This window comes from Ustilago hordei, assembly GCF_900519145.1.
Source record: "Ustilago hordei strain Uho2 genome assembly, contig: UHO2_contig_02, whole genome shotgun sequence".
Lineage (NCBI taxonomy): Eukaryota > Fungi > Basidiomycota > Ustilaginomycetes > Ustilaginales > Ustilaginaceae > Ustilago > Ustilago hordei.
Window position 1 is genome coordinate 903,865 of NW_024545252.1, and position 17,275 is coordinate 921,139.

The 17,275-nt window shown below is 49.1% G+C and overlaps 7 protein-coding genes and 1 non-coding gene across 8 annotated transcripts; 5 read left to right on the forward strand and 3 right to left on the reverse strand.

Moving 5' to 3' along the window:
• Positions 1-1,305: 1,305 nt before the first annotated feature.
• Positions 1,306-1,409, reverse strand: tRNA-Leu(AAG). The gene has a single exon. It is a non-coding gene; the product is annotated as a tRNA-Leu (tRNA).
• Positions 1,410-1,671: 262 nt separating this feature from the next.
• UHO2_01106 (putative transposase) lies at positions 1,672-2,508 on the reverse strand (the record flags this gene model as incomplete). The annotated part of the gene is made up of 3 exons (XM_041553574.1): positions 1,672-2,064; positions 2,105-2,360; positions 2,402-2,508. The coding sequence occupies 3 exons, from the start codon at positions 2,506-2,508 to the stop codon at positions 1,672-1,674; spliced, it is 756 nt and encodes a 251-aa protein (XP_041409508.1).
• An 802-nt stretch (positions 2,509-3,310) lies between these two features.
• On the reverse strand, positions 3,311-5,236 carry UHO2_01107 (uncharacterized protein; the record flags this gene model as incomplete). The annotated part of the gene is made up of 1 exon (XM_041553575.1): positions 3,311-5,236. The coding sequence occupies one exon, from the start codon at positions 5,234-5,236 to the stop codon at positions 3,311-3,313; it is 1,926 nt and encodes a 641-aa protein (XP_041409509.1).
• Positions 5,237-5,788: 552 nt separating this feature from the next.
• UHO2_01108 (uncharacterized protein) lies at positions 5,789-6,073 on the forward strand (the record flags this gene model as incomplete). Its single annotated transcript, XM_041553576.1, has 1 exon — positions 5,789-6,073. The coding sequence occupies one exon, from the start codon at positions 5,789-5,791 to the stop codon at positions 6,071-6,073; it is 285 nt and encodes a 94-aa protein (XP_041409510.1).
• Positions 6,074-6,747: 674 nt separating this feature from the next.
• UHO2_01109 (uncharacterized protein) lies at positions 6,748-7,152 on the forward strand (the record flags this gene model as incomplete). The annotated part of the gene is made up of 1 exon (XM_041553577.1): positions 6,748-7,152. One exon carries the CDS (start codon positions 6,748-6,750, stop codon positions 7,150-7,152), a length of 405 nt encoding a protein of 134 aa, XP_041409511.1.
• Positions 7,153-11,164: 4,012 nt separating this feature from the next.
• On the forward strand, positions 11,165-11,407 carry UHO2_01110 (uncharacterized protein; the record flags this gene model as incomplete). Its single annotated transcript, XM_041553578.1, has 1 exon — positions 11,165-11,407. One exon carries the CDS (start codon positions 11,165-11,167, stop codon positions 11,405-11,407), a length of 243 nt encoding a protein of 80 aa, XP_041409512.1.
• Positions 11,408-12,097: 690 nt separating this feature from the next.
• On the forward strand, positions 12,098-12,865 carry UHO2_01111 (uncharacterized protein; the record flags this gene model as incomplete). Its single annotated transcript, XM_041553579.1, has 2 exons — positions 12,098-12,192; positions 12,661-12,865. 2 exons carry the CDS (start codon positions 12,098-12,100, stop codon positions 12,863-12,865), a joined length of 300 nt encoding a protein of 99 aa, XP_041409513.1.
• A 2,846-nt stretch (positions 12,866-15,711) lies between these two features.
• On the forward strand, positions 15,712-16,866 carry UHO2_01112 (uncharacterized protein; the record flags this gene model as incomplete). Its single annotated transcript, XM_041553580.1, has 3 exons — positions 15,712-15,771; positions 16,068-16,504; positions 16,581-16,866. The coding sequence occupies 3 exons, from the start codon at positions 15,712-15,714 to the stop codon at positions 16,864-16,866; spliced, it is 783 nt and encodes a 260-aa protein (XP_041409514.1).
• Positions 16,867-17,275: the final 409 nt, after the last annotated feature.

Consider the following 17,275-nt stretch of genomic DNA (forward strand, 5'->3'; position numbering starts at 1 on the left):
TGCGAGAGACTGAGCGATGCGTGACAAGATTGATTGATTGCAGACGGTGGGGATCCAAATGAATGTATTCTATACCAGAAAGAAATGGCGGCGTATGTCGTGAACAGTGGATGGTAGGGGAGGGGGAGGGGAGAAGGGGAACAGAGTGGAGAGAGATGGTGGTGGTGATGGGTGGTGGTGGTGGAGATGGCGGAACGAGCATGTGTGTGTGTGTGTGTGTGTGTGTGTCGACGAGGATGAGGGGGCAGCTGGCCCAGCAAGTCAAAGGGAACAGACATTTCAGTGTTGGACAAGCATGCCAAGGCGACAGAGCAGTCAATTTACCCCATTTTCCCACCTGGTTGTCCGAGGCGTGTGTGTGTGTTGAAAATGTGCCTTGCTCGTGTGCCAGTGCAGCGGTCAAGCAGAGGAACAAAGGGGTCCATTTTTGCAATTACAGGACTGTGTCAGTGTCAGTGTCAGTGTCAGTGTGGCTATTTCGCTGGAAAAGTGAGGGGAGATTCGCTGCCCAACTACGAAACTCTCTCCAAGTGACTTTTCCAGAGAGTGTGTGTGTGGCTTGGCGCATTTGTTCTTGTGTGTCCTTTTTCCCCCTTGTTGTCCCACCCCTGTTCCACTCATTTCAAAATGGCATGTCCGAGGCCGATCTTGCCCTTTTCCGTTGCCCTTTTCTATTGCCCTTTTCTATTGCCCTTTTCCGAGGCACGCCATCCCTTTCCCTTTCCCTTTCCCTTTCCCTTCATTTCATTTCATCTATTTCAAACTGAAACTCAGTTTTTGAGAAATACAAAATGCCAGAACAAATAGTGAAAATCGCTGTAAGAAAGGATCGACACCACGCTCTACCGAAGCAGTCGACGCCTTCTAGCGCAAAAGAAACTTGACACTCTCACACTCCTCTCTGCTCTCTCTCTCCCTGTACAACACTCGGCTTGCCTTAATATTGCCCTCTTCTGCCTTGCCGCACTTTTCCCAACCACGCTGGATTGGGAAGCGTTGGCATTCCGCTCCTCCTGCCAACGATCTTCTTGGAATGCCAAGGATACACACAGCTGCAGCTCTCTTTGCTTCCTTCTCTCCATCTCAGTTGCTCGAACCTCTGCTTTACATCCTTCCAACCGGGTTCCAGTCAACACCACCGTCTGCAGCTACCATCCTGGCTTGCCTCCTCTTTGCTGCAATCCTTCTTTTCTCGCTGTCCTTTCAACGTCTTCCTCTTTTTCTGTCTCTTTCATCCTCTGTCATAAAAAAAGTGCAAGAAACAAAGGTAAAAAATTTCAAAGGGAAAAAATCCAAAAAGACTGGTGACAAGAGTGGGATTCGAACCCACGCCCGAAGATAGCAGGTTCTCCCGATTTCGCAGGATATCTTCCTTAATGCTACGCCTTAGACCACTCGGCCATCTTGCCTTGACAGCAGAAGCTATTCTGTTGTATATACAGCTCGGGCGTAAATTGTCCCACGAATTTACATGTCACCATACATCACTCTAATGCTCAATAGCCATAAGTTGTATTGCCACACTGTCTGATATTGTCTGAAAGCCCTGCTTCTTCTCTCCAAGACTGTGTAAATGATATTGACATTGACTGAAAAAATTGTGCTATGAAGAAGAGCCAAGATTTTTTATTTTATTGTGGGACAGTTTATGGAGCACTCCTCAAAAACACCTTAGTACTTTGTATTCCCTCCTTTGGCCTTAAGAACTGCCTTGATGCAGTCTGGCATACTCTCTATTAGGGTCCTACATGTCTCTGGAGTGATTGCTGTCCATTCAGCTTTGCATCTCTTGAGCAGTTCATCCCTGGACTTTGCAATTGTACTATACTGTGAAAGTTGCATTTTGAGATGGTGCCAGAGGTGTTCAATTGGGTTTAAGTCTGGTGACTGTGCTGGCCATTGCATAACCTTAATGCTATTGCTTTCCAACAACATTGTTGTCTTCTTTGACATGTGTTTTGGGTCATTGTCTTGCTGAAACATGATGTCAGTGTATGCATGCTGAAGCTGTAAATCTGAGATTGTTTTCACAAGCTTGTCATTCAAGGTAATCAATGTATTGGTCTGTATTCATTGTACCCAGCACCAAGCACATGCCTCCCACCCCTTCCCATGTCATACAGCCCCAGATCATGATGGGGCTGCTGCCAAACTTGACCATCAGCCTGACCAGCTTGCTGTTGAAGCCAGCATTCTTAATCCAACAGAACTGCTTACCATCCAGTCCAAAGAAGTTGATATTCATCTCATCAGACCATACCACATTCTTCCAATCCTCAACAGTCATGTCCTTGTGCTCATTAGCAAATTTGTGATGGGCTTTGTAATGTCTCTTGAGTAGCTTCGGTTTTTTCACTAACCTCCATGCTTTGTAACAACAGTAATGAAGTGCTTTTCTTACTGTGGTTGGGCATGCTGTGACTTGGAACATCTCCTGCAGTGCATGACATGCTTTCCTGACCATGGAGGTTGAATTGAGCTCGAAATAGTGGTCCAGGAAGCAAACATGATGAGGCTGGAGTTTTCTCAGCCAGCCCCCCTTTGACTTTGGAACATCAGCAGAGGCACTTTTGCTGAGTGCATTTCACTGTAGACTTGCTCAGACTGAGTTGCTCAGCAACTGAATGGGTAGATTCCCCATTTTGGAGGTGAAAGATTGCTGATCAGCATTTCTCTGGTGTTGTTTTTGGCATGATGGTATATATATGATGGTGTCAGACTGGAAGCACTGCTGGATCACTCACAGTCATCTGATTGAGCTGAAACTTTCCACATCACTACTTTCGATGTGTATGAAGGCACCCACCAAGTTACATTGCAAGTTTCATTGTAGTCAAAAGCCCACAAGGTTGGGAATGGAGCAGTGTCACTATTTGGGAGCATGCTCCAAAAACTGTCCCACAATTAAAAAAAAAATCTTGGCTCTTCTTCATAGCACAATTTTTTCAGTCAATGTCAATATCATTTACACAGTCTTGGAGAGAAGAAGCAGGGCTTTCAGACAATATCAGACAGTGTGGCAATACAACTTATGGCTATTGAGCATTAGAGTGATGTATGGTGACATGTAAATTCATGGGACAATTTACGCCCGAGCTGTATTAATGCTTCAAAGACAAATGGTCATGCACACATCTGGCGTCATTGCAGCGAGGGATGAGATTCGACTGAGAAACGGAAGCCTTTCTTGGTCTTCTTCCGGTCTTCTCCTTATGGTAACAGACAATGACTATATTATAGATACGTGCTAGGGTATATGAAAAGTCTTACAGGACTTGATGAGGCACCGATGCGTTGCAGTCGCCTCTCTCTACCGTCCGCTGTGCTTGCGAATGCTCTCAAACACTTCCACCACCACCTCTGAATTTGTCATCAGACTATGGCTTGCTCCCTCCACGACATGCAGCGAACAGGCTTTCATCTCTCTAGACAAGTTGATCGAGCTCGACAGAGGAATCCGCTCATCCTTTGATCCGTGCCATACCTCGCAATCGGCTTGCAGATCCGTATAGCCAAATCCCCACGGCCTTTTTCCCAAAACCATTTGCAAATCATCCACCAAGCCGCGTGCACTCTCCGCATGAGAGGCTTTGAGCAGCTCAACAGCGCTGTTCCGTTCCGCTTCTGCCATTTGCGAGTTGCTTGTCTGCCAGCACAAGACCGGCCTGCTACCGTCAACCACCTTTCTGCTCTCTGCTTGTGTTTCCCCTGACTTGCTGCTTGGCAGCGACGTGCCATGCTCGGCCAAGGCCTTGTTTCTACGATGCGTCTGCTCCTTGGGAGGAGGCGTTGGTCCTCTGTCAAATTCCTCCAGGTCGTACTGCCGAACATCGTAGCAAGGCTCTTCGGCCTGAGTCAAGGCATTTCTGTTCGCTCCCCTCGACCCTTCTTTGTTCAGCTTCCAGTTCTGGATCTTCCACTCGGCTGCCTGTGCCGTCTTGATAACGCCGTCCGGGACGTACCGCAACCAACGATAGCCACTATCTTGTTGCATGCCCGTCCAGGGAGCAAGCAAATGCAGCGGCCCCTGAATGCGGTGAGGAAAGAGGAGCGCTAGGGCCACCGCGAAAGGCGCACCGGCGCTATGGGCCAGGATCGAGAATCTATCAATCTCGAGAAGATCAGCTACCTGTTCGACAACAAAGCTCCAGCCGAGAATGTTGCGTCCTTCCGACTGCACACTGTCTGTGCGGCCAATGCCCCACCTATCGATGCATATCAGGCGCAGGCCGAGTGACGCCGCAACCTCGTCATACAGGCCGATAAGATGCCTCGATGCCCCTAGGCCAAGGAAGACCATGACAGGATGCCCGCTCTCGAGGCCCACATCGGCGAACGACACTTGAAGGAGCGGTGATCCGGCAACCTTGACCTTCGTGCAGAGTGTCAGGCTCGTCAGCCCTGAAGCTAGGCTCTTAGTATTCACCTCTCGCTGAACTGGAGACTGTAGTGCGCCGTGAGCTGTCTCTGACACGCTTGAAGTCGTTCCACCGATGGAAAGTCGCGACAATCTCCGTCCGATGTCGTTGGAATGTGTCGTCCTCAGTACAGCGCGGGTCTCTTGCTCCACAGAGCCCTCCGAGCCTTCCGAATCTGATTTTGAAGGCTCTTCATCGTACGTCGAGCTCCTTACTGAGTTTGATTGCGATAGGGGCGCTGTGGACTCGAAGGCGGACCACGAAGCGGAACGTTGTGGGCCACGCTGTGATTGAGGAGCGGACAAGAGGTTGTCGGAATGCATCTTGATGATTTCGTCGATGGACTTGACAGGTTCCAATGTGATGGTACGTGGGCGAGCCCTTCCCAGCGCAACCAAGGAAGCGGCGTACGTGCTCGAAAGCGAACGTCTTACGGAAGTTGAGCCTTCAGTACGCTTGCGGGACGTGTCTGGTGGGAGTAGGAAAGCGCCGGCGTGTCTCTTTTCGGAAGAATGTGAAGCCTCTTTGCGTGCCGGTTCGAGTCGGCTACTTGAACGAGATCGACAAACAGAGCTACCTTCCGGCGCTGGCGATGCGGATTGACTTGCAGCTTCTTCAGGAGATACGAGAGCAGACTTTGGGATGTAGGGCCCGGTCTGCTTCCGTTCCGGATACAGATCGTAGTAGCTTCTCGTCGTTTCACCGCTACCGCTCACTTCCCTGCTTGCTTGCGATCTTGCCAACGGCCTGCTGCGGGTATGTGATCCGACCTTTCCACTGGAGGATCTCACCGACCGTAGTGAGCTTCCTCGCTCCATAACTGGGTATATTGGTGTTACGATCGTAAGGTCTGAGTAACCAAACACCGATGTTTCGTGGGGCACCGAGAGCTTTTCTGTATTTCGCAGCTTAAATATTGCACATCGGGCACTATCACGAGCCGATCTAATCTTCCCCGCGTTTGAATGCAATCTACTGCTAAATCTTTCCATGCGATTAGTTATCTGCACCACCATCGTACATCAAGACACACGAAAGCCGTTCGCCACCCCTCTTTAAGGGGGAGGGGGGGCTGGGGTTCGCTGGCTTACAGCTCCGACAAGGTTTGGTCCCCATGCAAACGTTCGAGCGTGCTATGTCGATCATCGAAAACAGTCATGAGGCGTACAATAACATTCAAGGCAGTGACAGCCAGACCTCAGACAGTGGCGTAGGGCCGGGAGACATCAACAAGAGAAAGCCGATGAATCAGCTGCTGGGGGCAGCAGACAGAGGCAACGCATCTCGCGCGACAGTGAACGCTCCACTCAGCAAGTGACCGAATATTGCGATATCAACCAGGCGCTTCTGAAATTCTTCAAGGACCCACAATGGGTGGAGTTGGAGGGAAATATACGGGTCTTGACGAAGCCGAGAAGCCGACAAGGGGGATATCGTCTTGCTTGGGTTTGCTCAAGGTTACGATCCAGCAAGATGTTGATAGAAGCATGAGCCGATATAATAAGGGATCGGGCAAGGCCGATACGATAAGAGATCGGGGACCGCTTGGTCCCGCTCATTGTCACACTTCATCCTTTGAGAGGCATACTCCCACCTGCCACTACTGTATATATATATCGAGCGGAGAGCTCCAGGCTGCCACCATGTTCGATTAGGTCAATATAGTATAGTGTTTCTGCCCAATAGCAGCAGTACTGTGCTTTGGCTGATATCGCTCGATAAGCGTCGCCAACTGTCGCATTTTCCATTTGAAGGAGGGCTATCGACTCGCATCAGGAAGTCGACGGAGTGACCGATGTCTTCCGACGGGATGATCGATGCATCCAATGGAACGGCCGACAAGTCTTCACACGATGATAAGCTTAGTCTGGCACCTTCCGTCAGGGTGGCAAAGTTCCTCTTCAGAAGAGACCGGACTCCTCCTTCAAGGGGCTCTCATGTCCTGCCTCTCCATGCTTCAGATCTCCCTTCTATCTTTATGTCGATGGGTCAAGGTGTAAATAAAGTGCTCGAGTCAGCTAGTTTTGTTCCCGATATATCATCCATCACTTGTACTTACTCACCAACGTCGAGAACGCAATACGACCATGCCCTACCATAAAGAGTCTACCATCCCTTCAACACCATTAGCATTGGCCTCCCACAACTTGAGTGAGAGGGTACATCTTTCAAGATGAAGTGTGGCCTCGAGCTGGATCAAGCAGTGCCTGATCTCTTACCATATTGGCCCATGTCCCCATCAGCATCTTGCTGGATCGTATCCTTCAGCAGCGAATTGTAGTTAAGTTATCTTGAAAGTTTACGCAATGGCATCCAACCCCGAACGGGAATGCCCAGGAACGAAGTGGGGGATAATACTAAAGCTATAGGGGAAGCTCACCCCAGTCAACATAAGCTGCCTGCTACTCCCTTCCCAAAGTTCAACCCAAGGGATGTGGAGATCTTTATAATTGAAGCTGAAGCCTGGTTCATGTTCAACCAAGTCTATGACCATAAGAGCATGATTCATCATACTGGCTCTCAGTTGGAAGGTAACACTTGCAAGTGGTGGACTTCCAAGTTAAGGATTGATTGTGAATGGCAGAGAAGGCTATCCCAGGACTGGCAGTACTTTAAACAGTGTTTGACTGAGCAGTACAACCCTTGCAACCCCAGAGTCAAAGCATATAACAAGCTTCTCAATATCCAACTCACAAGTGCTGCACTGGGTGCAGCCACACACCATGTCAAGTGATTCCGAGACCTCGAGGGGCAGGTGAATATGGAGGATAAGGACTTGGTTATCAACTTGTTCAGGGGCAGTCTTATGTGCAGCCTGTAAGTGGTCGCGCGCCAGAGACTTAGTTTTGGGGTGCTATTGAGTTTGATTGAGTAAGGTCTACTTGATATGTTTTGCCTAAACATAACCAAGCATCACTGCCTGGTAAGTCTTGACTGACCACCTTGAACACTCCATTCAGAGGTTGTGCAGCACAAACATTGTTTGTTGGTGAGTGGGTGATACACCCTCTCCTACAGTACAAGTGTTCATAGTACTGTTGATAATGCTCTTGGACATCATCTGGACTGCAATATGCTAATTGCCTACAGAGGATGGGAGTTACTGGACTGCAGGTGTGAATCACTGCCTACAATAACCAACTGGACTGCTGGTGTTGAGCAACACTGCCTACAGCAAGGGACTGGACTGCAAGTGTTGAAGAACACCACCTACAGTAAGGGACTGGACTGCAAGTGTTGAAGAACACCACCTACAGTTGTTGACTAATGGTGATACAACACACATGTTGAGAGTCATTGCAAGAGCACTGCTATTGCAATGGTATGTAACTAAGTAAGTAGATAGAGTAAGTAGTATAGTATGTAGAGTGGATGGGGATCCACTTGTATGCTATGGTAGAATGAGAGTATTTATGCATTCAATTGGTGTTGCCCATGACACCTATCCTGCCCCTCTTGAGGGGCCTTTGTCCCCTGTTTGACACTGTCTTGTCCTGCTGGCATCAATCCCATTGATACTGCACTCCTACCATTTGCACAGTGTAAGGGTTATGCAACACTGCCCTCTCACCTTCATGCTCTCCTTCTGCCTGATGATGTGTGATGCCCCCTTTTGACACAGCTCCTTCTCAACTTTATCTTGTGAATCCCTTTAGCCACTTGTTGAACCTCATGACCAAACCCCTTGGTCATGTGGTCACTTTGACACAGCTCCTAGTACTTGCTCATATCGGCTGACTTGTTGAAGCATACTGATCTGACTGATTCTGACCAATCCCCAATGAGATTAATCTGGAACCCAGGGTTTGATTGATCTCATAATTCATATGCACTGCCAACCCGATTAATCTTGTTGATCCCTGATGGTTTGGCACCAATCAATCTGGTGTGCCCTCCATATATTGATCCATTGCGCCCCCTTCATATACTGCTCCATTGTGCGACATCACCATGATTGCCACTGATCGATTTGGCGCACTCTCTTGCGCTGGCCAGCCGACCCTGTGACACAGCCTACAGGAGAAGTTTGAGGGTAACCCACCTACAAACATTTGGGAATGGTACCAAGAGGTTGAAGACATCGACCACCGGCAGATGTTAATGCAGCAGTCCGCCTCAAGGCACCCACCTACACCCTGTCATGGGCCTGAATGCTCAAGAAGCAGGAGGGTCACTGGTTCATATGGAAGGGGCACAGGTATCAGAGATCTAGTCGATACCAGTGGAGAGCATGGTCGTAGTGCAGTCTCCATGGAGACCATGGACTCCTATGGACTCACATGCGAAGGAGGACCAGGCCCATATGTGAGGAGGGCCAGGCACAGCCATGAGGAGGACCAAGCTCAAGGAGCAGGCACAGCCACGAAGAGGACCAAGCTCAAGGAGCATGCAGACAGTTACCACTCAGGGGCTCGAGAGACAAGAGTCAAAGGAACCGTCACTGGTCAAAGGAGAAGGAGCAGTGTATAGGGAACTGGCAAGCAGGTCCTGAGGAGGAGGAGCAGTGTCGAAGGAGTTGACACCAGGTCCTGAGGAGGAGGAGCAGTGTTGAAGGAGTCGACACCAGGTCCTGAGGAGGAGGAGCAGTGTCGAAGGAGTCGACACCACTCAGGAGGCACAGGGGTGCCAAACAAGCAGGATAGCAAGGAGGAGGAGCAGTGCTAGAGGGGCCCCTGTACAGTACTCGATGAAGAAGGTACTCTCTGGAGAGAGAGCAGGAGCAGCGTCGCTGGCGATGCTGTGAAGAGGTATATAACCATACTTTCTCATCATCAAAGGTCGAGTGGATCCTCATCCACTCTACACACCATGACTAGTTATCACTTCAGCATAAGTATATATTAGTTCCAGTCAGCATAGTAGCAATCTATCAAGGTTGCTCCTCATCATAGTGCATGTGTTGTATCACCACTACCTGACGTCCGAAGGCGGCCCATAGCAGGTCAGTGGTCCAGATATAGATAGAACCGAAGGCAGTAGTCCATGGCGGTCTGGGGATCACTTCCAGCATCAAGTCAACACACTGGACACTCATGTTGATGCCACCAACCTTATCACCAACACCATCAACCTCATTATCATCAACACTCACCAACCTTATCACCAACACCATCAACCTCATCATCATCAACACTCACACCAGACCTTGGTGTCATCATAACCTACATATTGATATTGATCATGCCGAGCTACCCCTGAATGGAGTGTCCACAGAGGTCAGCCGAAACCTATGATAGTATATACAATGAATGCCACCCACTGTCATCATGCAACTTGATAGTTGCCAAGCAACGTAGCTTGTCGAGACTGATACCGAGACAATAGCTGTCACACAGTTTGATAGTCACCAAGTATCTCAACAGACCGACCTGGGTTTCAGGCGCGAGACCCCTGACACACCCCACCCAAACCCAGTTGTACAATCAACTCCCTCAACACCATTGCTGGCATGACAGCCCGGACTGGTAACTCCCAGAGCCCTGTATCATTCTGGTAACCATCTGTTGCCTCCTCATCTGACACAGAACCTGAGGCCATGGGACACCACACCTCTGGGTAGTAACACCTGCCATTGGTACAAGGGCACGGGGCATTGGGCAAGAGATTGTCCAAGCAGGAAGCAGCCTGTGTCATCAACACCTAGACCTATGTCAGGGGTCATGCGCCTGAAACCCGATATCTGTAGTAGAAAGATAACTACTACTGATCCTATCAAGATCTGTGGTAAAGGGCCTTTATTATTATTCTTGCTGAAATCTGTCATAGAAGCCTTCTATGACTTTTCTTGCTCAAATATGTCATAACTGATATCTATTGTGGATTTTGACTGACCACTGGGGACACTCTGCTCAGAGGTAGCTTGGCACAATCACTAGTTGATAGATACTTTGAGGTGGGACCAAGGTCTGGTGTGAATATGCTGAGGGAAACGATCCAATATGATAACACATGCTGACATAGAAAGAATTGGGACATGGAGGAGGAGATCTACATGAAGATCGGGTACAACACAGTCCTGCTCATTGTCAAGATAGGTCATGAAATAGGAGTGCTCCCACTCTAGGCATGTGCTGCATGTTTGTATATATATATAGCAGGGAGCTCGAGGCCCTCACCACACTTGCACTTTAGTCAATTGAGTATATATGTTTCTGTCTTTTAGCAGCAGTGACATCGTACTTAGACTCTCCCCGAATGCCAGTATCGGGACCGAAACAACTTCAGTTTCTCTCAGAATATGCTTGCGCCGACACAAGTGTCCAGTGTGTCAACTGAATGATTGATGATCCCTGGACTGCAGTGGACAACTGCCTTCAGTTCTAATTATTGAGAGAGCTGGACCACAGTATGAACTGCCTTCAGTGTCAATCAATATCCAGACCACAGAATGAACTGCCTTTGGATGGCATCAAGTGGTGATACAACACATGCACTAGGTAGTAGCAATGCTCTGCAATTGCTACTGATGATGAATCTACTAAGTATACTTATTGTGAAGTTATAGCTAGTAATGTAATGTGTAGAGTGGATGAATGTCAGGGGTCTCGCGCCTGAAACCCAGGTCGGTCTGTCGAGATACTCGGTGACTATCAAACTGTGCGACAGCTATTGTCTCGGTATCGGTGACTATCAAGTTGCGCAGTGACAGCAGGTGGCGTTCGTTGGATATACTATCATAGGTTTCGGCTGACCTCTGTGGACACTCCATTCAGGGGTAGCTCAGCACGATCAATATCAATGTTATGATGACACCAAGGTCTGGTGTGAGTGTTGATGATGATGAGGTTGATGGTGTTGGTAATGAGATTGGTGGTGTCGATGATAATGAGGTTGCTGGTGTTGGTGATAAGGTTGGTGGTGTCAACATGAGTGTCCAGTGTGTTGACTTGATGCTTGAAGTGATCCCTGGACTGCAGTGGACTACTGCCTTCGGTTCTATCTTGATCCAGACTGCTAACCTGCTATGGGCACCTTCGGACATCAGGTAGTGGTGATACAACACACACACTATGATGAGGAGCAACCTTTGATGGATTGCTGCTATGCTGACTGAAACTAATATATACTTATGCTGAAGTGATAACTAGTTATGGTGAGTAGAGTGGATGAGGATCCACTCGACCTATGATGATGAGAAAGCATGGTTATATACCTCTTCACAGCATCACCAGCGATGCTGCTCCTGCTCTCTCTCCAGAGAGTACCCTCTTCATCGAGTACTGCTCAGGGGCCTCTCCTGCTTGGCACCCCTGTGCCTCTTGAGTGGTGTCGACTCCTTCGACACTGCTCCTCCTCCTCATGACCTGGTGTCGACTCCTTTGACACTGCTCCTCCTCCTCATGACCTGGTGTCGACTCCTTCGACACTGCTCCTTCTCCTTTGATCAGTGACAGTTCCTTTGGCTCTTGTCTCTCGAGCCCCTGAGTGGTAACCATCTGCATGCTCCTTGAGCTTGGTCCTCCTCATGGCTGTGCTTGGCCCTCCTTTGCATGTGAGTCCATAGGAGTCCATGGTCTCCATGGAGACTGCACTACGACCATGCTCTCTACTGATCTCGACTAGATCTTCAATACCTGTTGAACCTGTGACCCTCCTGCTTCTTGAGCATCCAGGCCCATGACAATGAAGATCCACTCACTTGCTATGACAAGGAGCATGGTTATATATCCACTCCTGCAATGTTGCCTGCGACACTGCTCCTGCTCTGGGAGGCCTCTTTGACACTGCTCCTCCTCCTCACCCTTCCTATCCTTTCCATCCACCCTGCAATGCTGTTTGTTGACACCACTTCTCTCACCTCATGCAGATGGACGATTTTCACACTGCATCATCATCAACAGGGGGCATTCCCACTTCATCTGGGTGGCAACTTGCCTCCCTCACTCATCTCACCCACCCTCCTGTTCTGAGTTCATTGTCAGGTCAGCCCCCTGTTTCATCAGGGTGGTGGACCCAATGCCTATAACGTCTTGTCCTGCTGTGAGGCTTGTGAGAATCGGTGTGATCTAGCCAGCTTCAGCAAGATCTATCCTATGATCAAGATACTACTGGTTCTGGTGGGATTTGTGATACAATCCTGCTCATGCCAATTTGGGCAAGATCTGTCATAGACCCTCTCTACTACAGATCTCAATGAACTCTGCCATAACCCTTATTTTGCCCAATCCTGCGATTCCTGCACTCCTCCTCATATGACATCCGTTCTTCCTGCTTCTGCGCATCCGGCCCTATGACAACCTAGTGGTCCAAAGGTCATGGTAATTTTAGAAGATAATCCCAAGGAAGAGGCAAATCACAAAGAGGAAGGCCCTACTGAGGAGGAGTCACACAATCCCTCCATAAACGATCAAGAAGGCTCCAACCTTATTCAACAACCATCTGTCGAAGATTATGGTGAAGACTATGATGAGGACGATGAGGGAAACATCAGTGGGACAATGCACTGATGGTGTGCATTGCCCTACAACCCTGGTTGCCATATATCTGTACAGTCCCTGTGCATAAGTTTGAGGACAATTGGGTAATTTCCTGATTTAGCTGGTTACCCCACATTTGGGTCATTGTCATCATTGAGCAATAGCACTACCATCATACTAAGCAAGAACACTTCAAACACCAACATGGTCCATGGCAATGAGCTCACTCCAATGCAGCGTGCTTCAGTTGTTGCAATGCATGATACTGGGCTGCCAATTCGATGAATCAAGGAGCTAAGTGTCAGAGGTCTCACGCCTGAAACCTGATATCTGTAATAGAACTGCATCTATTACAGGTCCTGTCGAGTTATGTGGTAGAGTGCTGTGTATTATTATTCTTGTCAAGATATGTTGTAGAAAAGCCTCTATGACTTTTCTCGCTCAAAGATGTAGTAGTGTGTTTGCTATTACAGGTTTTGACTGACTGCTGTGGACACTCCATCCAGAAGTAGCTTGGCACAATCAATAACAATGAATGTATTATGAAGACACCAAGGTCTGGTGTGAATGATGTTGTTGACACCAACACAAGTGTCCAGTGCATCAACTGAGTGCTTGAAGTGATCCCTGGACCACAGTGGATGACTGCCTTCAGTTCTATGATCACAAGCCAGACTGCAGGTTACTAGAAACCACCTTCAGTGTCAATTGTTATCCAGACTGCAGGTTTCTATGAACCATCTTTGGATGTCAGTGAGCAGTGATATGACACATGTGCTACAATGGAAGCAATCTATTATGATTGCAACTTGCTGACTGAAACTAAGTATACTTATGCTGAAGTGATAACTAGTTATGTATGGTGTAGAGTGGATGGCAATCCACTCACTTGCTGTGACAAGGAGCATGGTTATATACCATCCTCGCAGTGTTGCTTGTGACACTGCTCCTGTTCTGTGAAGCCTCCTCAACCCTATGTCTCCTCCTTGTCCTTCCTACCATTTTCCATCCACATTGGGCTGCTGCTCATTGGCACTGCCCTCCTCTCTTCCTGTGGATGGATGGCCCTTGTGCTACTTCATCATCGTCAGGGGCCGTTCCCACTTCATCTGAGTGGCGACCTGCACCCCTTCATCTCCCTCCTGTCGCCAGCACCCTGTCATGGGGCCGGATGCGCAGGAAGCAAGAAGACCCAAATTCATATGAAGAGCGCAGGAATCGCAGGATCGGGCTAAGCGGAAGCTTACAGCAGAGTTCACCAAGATCTGTAGTAGAAACAGCTCTATGACAGATCCTGACCAATTCAGTATGAATGGGGAGGATATGGCAAAACCTGCTGGAATCTGTAGTATTGCGATTGTACAACAGATCCCACACAGGAGGTGCCAATCTCATGAATCTCACCACAAGACAGATGTCAATACCATGAGTGGGTGGCAAAGACATCTGGGTCCACCATCAATGAAGCAGGGGACCTGCTTGGAAATGAACCCCAAGCAGGTAGATGGGAGGAATGAAAGGGGTTGCAAATTGCAGCTCAGATGAGGTGGGAATAGCCTGTCAATGATGAAGTGACAAGAGGACTGTCCATCCACAAGTAGTGAGAGACACAGTGCAGGTGAGCAGCAGCACAGGATGGACAGAGGGGATGGGAAGGACAGGGAGGAGGGGCAGTGTTGGAGAGGTGTGCCCAAGCAAAGGCAGAGTTGCAGGCAACACTGCTAGAATGGTTATATAGCATCACTCCTTGTCACAGCTGTTGAGTGGATCTGGTATCCACTCTACACCATACACTACTAGTTATAGCTTTCACATAAGTATACATTAGTATTTAGTCAAGCAGTAGCAATTGTAAGACATTGCTCCTATCATAGCACATGTGTTGTATCACCGCTTGTTGACATTGATCAACATCCGAAGGCAGTTCATCCAGCAGTCCAGCTCTCTTGATCACTAGAACCAAAGGCAGTTGTCCACTGTAGTCCAGGGATCACTTCAAGCACTCAGTTGACACACTGGACACTTGTGTCAGCAGCAACAACCTCATTTGCACCAGACCTTGGTGTCTTCACAATACATTCATCATTATTGATCATGCTGAGCTACCTCTGGATGGAGTGTCCACAGCAGTTAGTTGAGACCTGCAGTAACAATCACCTTATCACATCTTTGGATGAGAAAAGTCATAGAGGCCTTCTATGACAGATCTCAACAGGAACAGTAATAGAAAGCACTCTACCACATATCTCGACAGGATCTGTAATAGATGCATTTCTATTACAGGTTTCAGGTTTCAGGCGCAAGACCGCTGACACGCCTATTGGCCTGCATCAACTTCATCGTTGTGCAAGGTCCCTGCTTCATATGGTGGTGACTCTTCCCTTGTTCTCTGCCGTCCCCTTGCTGTATTGGCAATAGAGGTTTCTCTTGAACTGATTCCCATGAGGCCTGTTGTAGCAAGCATGATCCTGCTGATTCTACTGACTCCTGTAATAGGACCTGTGTTCCTACCAATCACAACAACTTATGTCATAGAGTCATTGATCCTAATGATCTCACTGATCCCTGTTGGAACTCTACTTTCCTGCTGGTTCTACTCCTGTAACAAGACCCATGCTCCTACCAATCACAATGAGTTATGTTGTAGAGCCATTGTTCCTACCAATCTCACTGAACTCTGTTGGAACTCTACTTTTGCCCAATCCATGATGGTTGTGCCAGATCTCTTCATATGAGTTCTGTTCTTCCTGTGCATCCATCTGGTCCCATGACATTACCTCCCCTCTTAAGAGCCAAGCTCCGTTGAGGCATGTCCTGTGCTATGTCTGCTCCTCCACACCATCCTTCCCTTGTCATTGTCACCCAACTCATCCAACATGACAACCTCACCCTACCAAACTCGATCCCAGACTGCTGCAAGTGCACCTCCTTCCGAGGTGGCTGCGGCTCCTTCTTGATGTCATTGGATCATTGTCCAACTACATCCTTGTGAGGTCTTGGCTGCTAGGGCCCTACCTCCTGCTTTCCCTATTCCGGCTCATGGGGCTGACCCTCTCGCCTCTCCAGTCCCTCTTTCCCCATTGGAACCCCTTTTCTTGGGGATGGATGACGACACCATCATCTCGAGCCCTCCTGGCTCACCATCTCCGGTTCGTGTCGAGGCTGGTCCTTTGGGTGAGGAGTATTCTCCCGCCTCTCCTCCTCCTCATGATCTCTACAACATCGACGCGAGTCGACCTCCTCGAGATCTGACGACGCTGGAGTGTCAGGCCATTTGGGAGGCCGAGCTGGCTCGCTCCCCTCTCCTCCTACTGCTGACGAGATCATCGACGCAGTTTTGGCTCCTCCTCGAGCCACCACTCCGGAGTATCGGTTGGAGGTGCAACCTCTCACTCCTCCCCCTCGTTGGCTTGGTCGCCAGACCCCACCTCCTCCTCCTCCCAAATTTCATCTCCCCACAAATGGCGAGATTGTGGGATGGGCCAAGCAATTTGTGGTTGCTGACCTTTTGGTCCAAATCGCAGATTGCCACTTCCCACTTGGTTGGGATGTTCCTACTGGGTCCCTGCCAGAGTGTTGGCTGCACTGCTTGGTCATGTTGCGCCTGACTGAGGGCTGCATGCTATGGCCCAGCTGGCAGTGTCGCCGCTGCTTTAATCTTGGTGTCCCGTAAGTGACCCCCCCCTCTTGTGTTCTCCTTCCTTTGCCTGGTACTGACAGCTTGATTTTATTCTTTGTTTGCCAGGTGTTTTGCCTCTGCATTCACCAACCCTTTTGGTGAGCATGTTCGGATCCCTCATGCATGCACTCATTGCTACCTCGCTGGTCTGGGTAACTGTGTCCACAATGTCCCTGCTCATCCCAGGATGGAGTACCCTGGGGATGGTACTCCCAGCTTACAACCTCAGGGTTTGCACCAAGCCAAGTGCACCCATCTGATGGTTGCTAACAGGGATGGGCCAGGTTTTGTTCACTTGGAGGAGAGGGTGGGTGACCCTGTCATGACCCCTGGCTGGGCAACTGCTATGTGAGTTGTGTGGCACTTGCCCAATCCTAACCTGGGAAGTTCTGTCCTTTGTACTCTGCAGGACTTTGTTGCTTGGCACAATTGTCTCTACTCAGAGCATCAGCCACATGAGTCGGTGATGGTGCCTGGTGGTCCTCTGGACCCTCTCTCCAACTGGGTGGCCCCCACAGTTGAGGAGAGGGTGGTTCATTCATCTCTTGCCACTCCTCCTGCCCCTTCCACATATGTCAACATGTAGCGACATGCCTTAACCTGTAACGATGTCACCTCCTATTCCTGATGAGTCTGTGGCCTGTCTCTTGAGATTGCTCATGACGTTGTTCGATGGTCTCTACCTCTCTTGTGTGTGATGAAAGGCTGCTGCCTCCTACGCTTGCTACTCTTGTTGTGAAATCTGTCATACCACCCCTTCT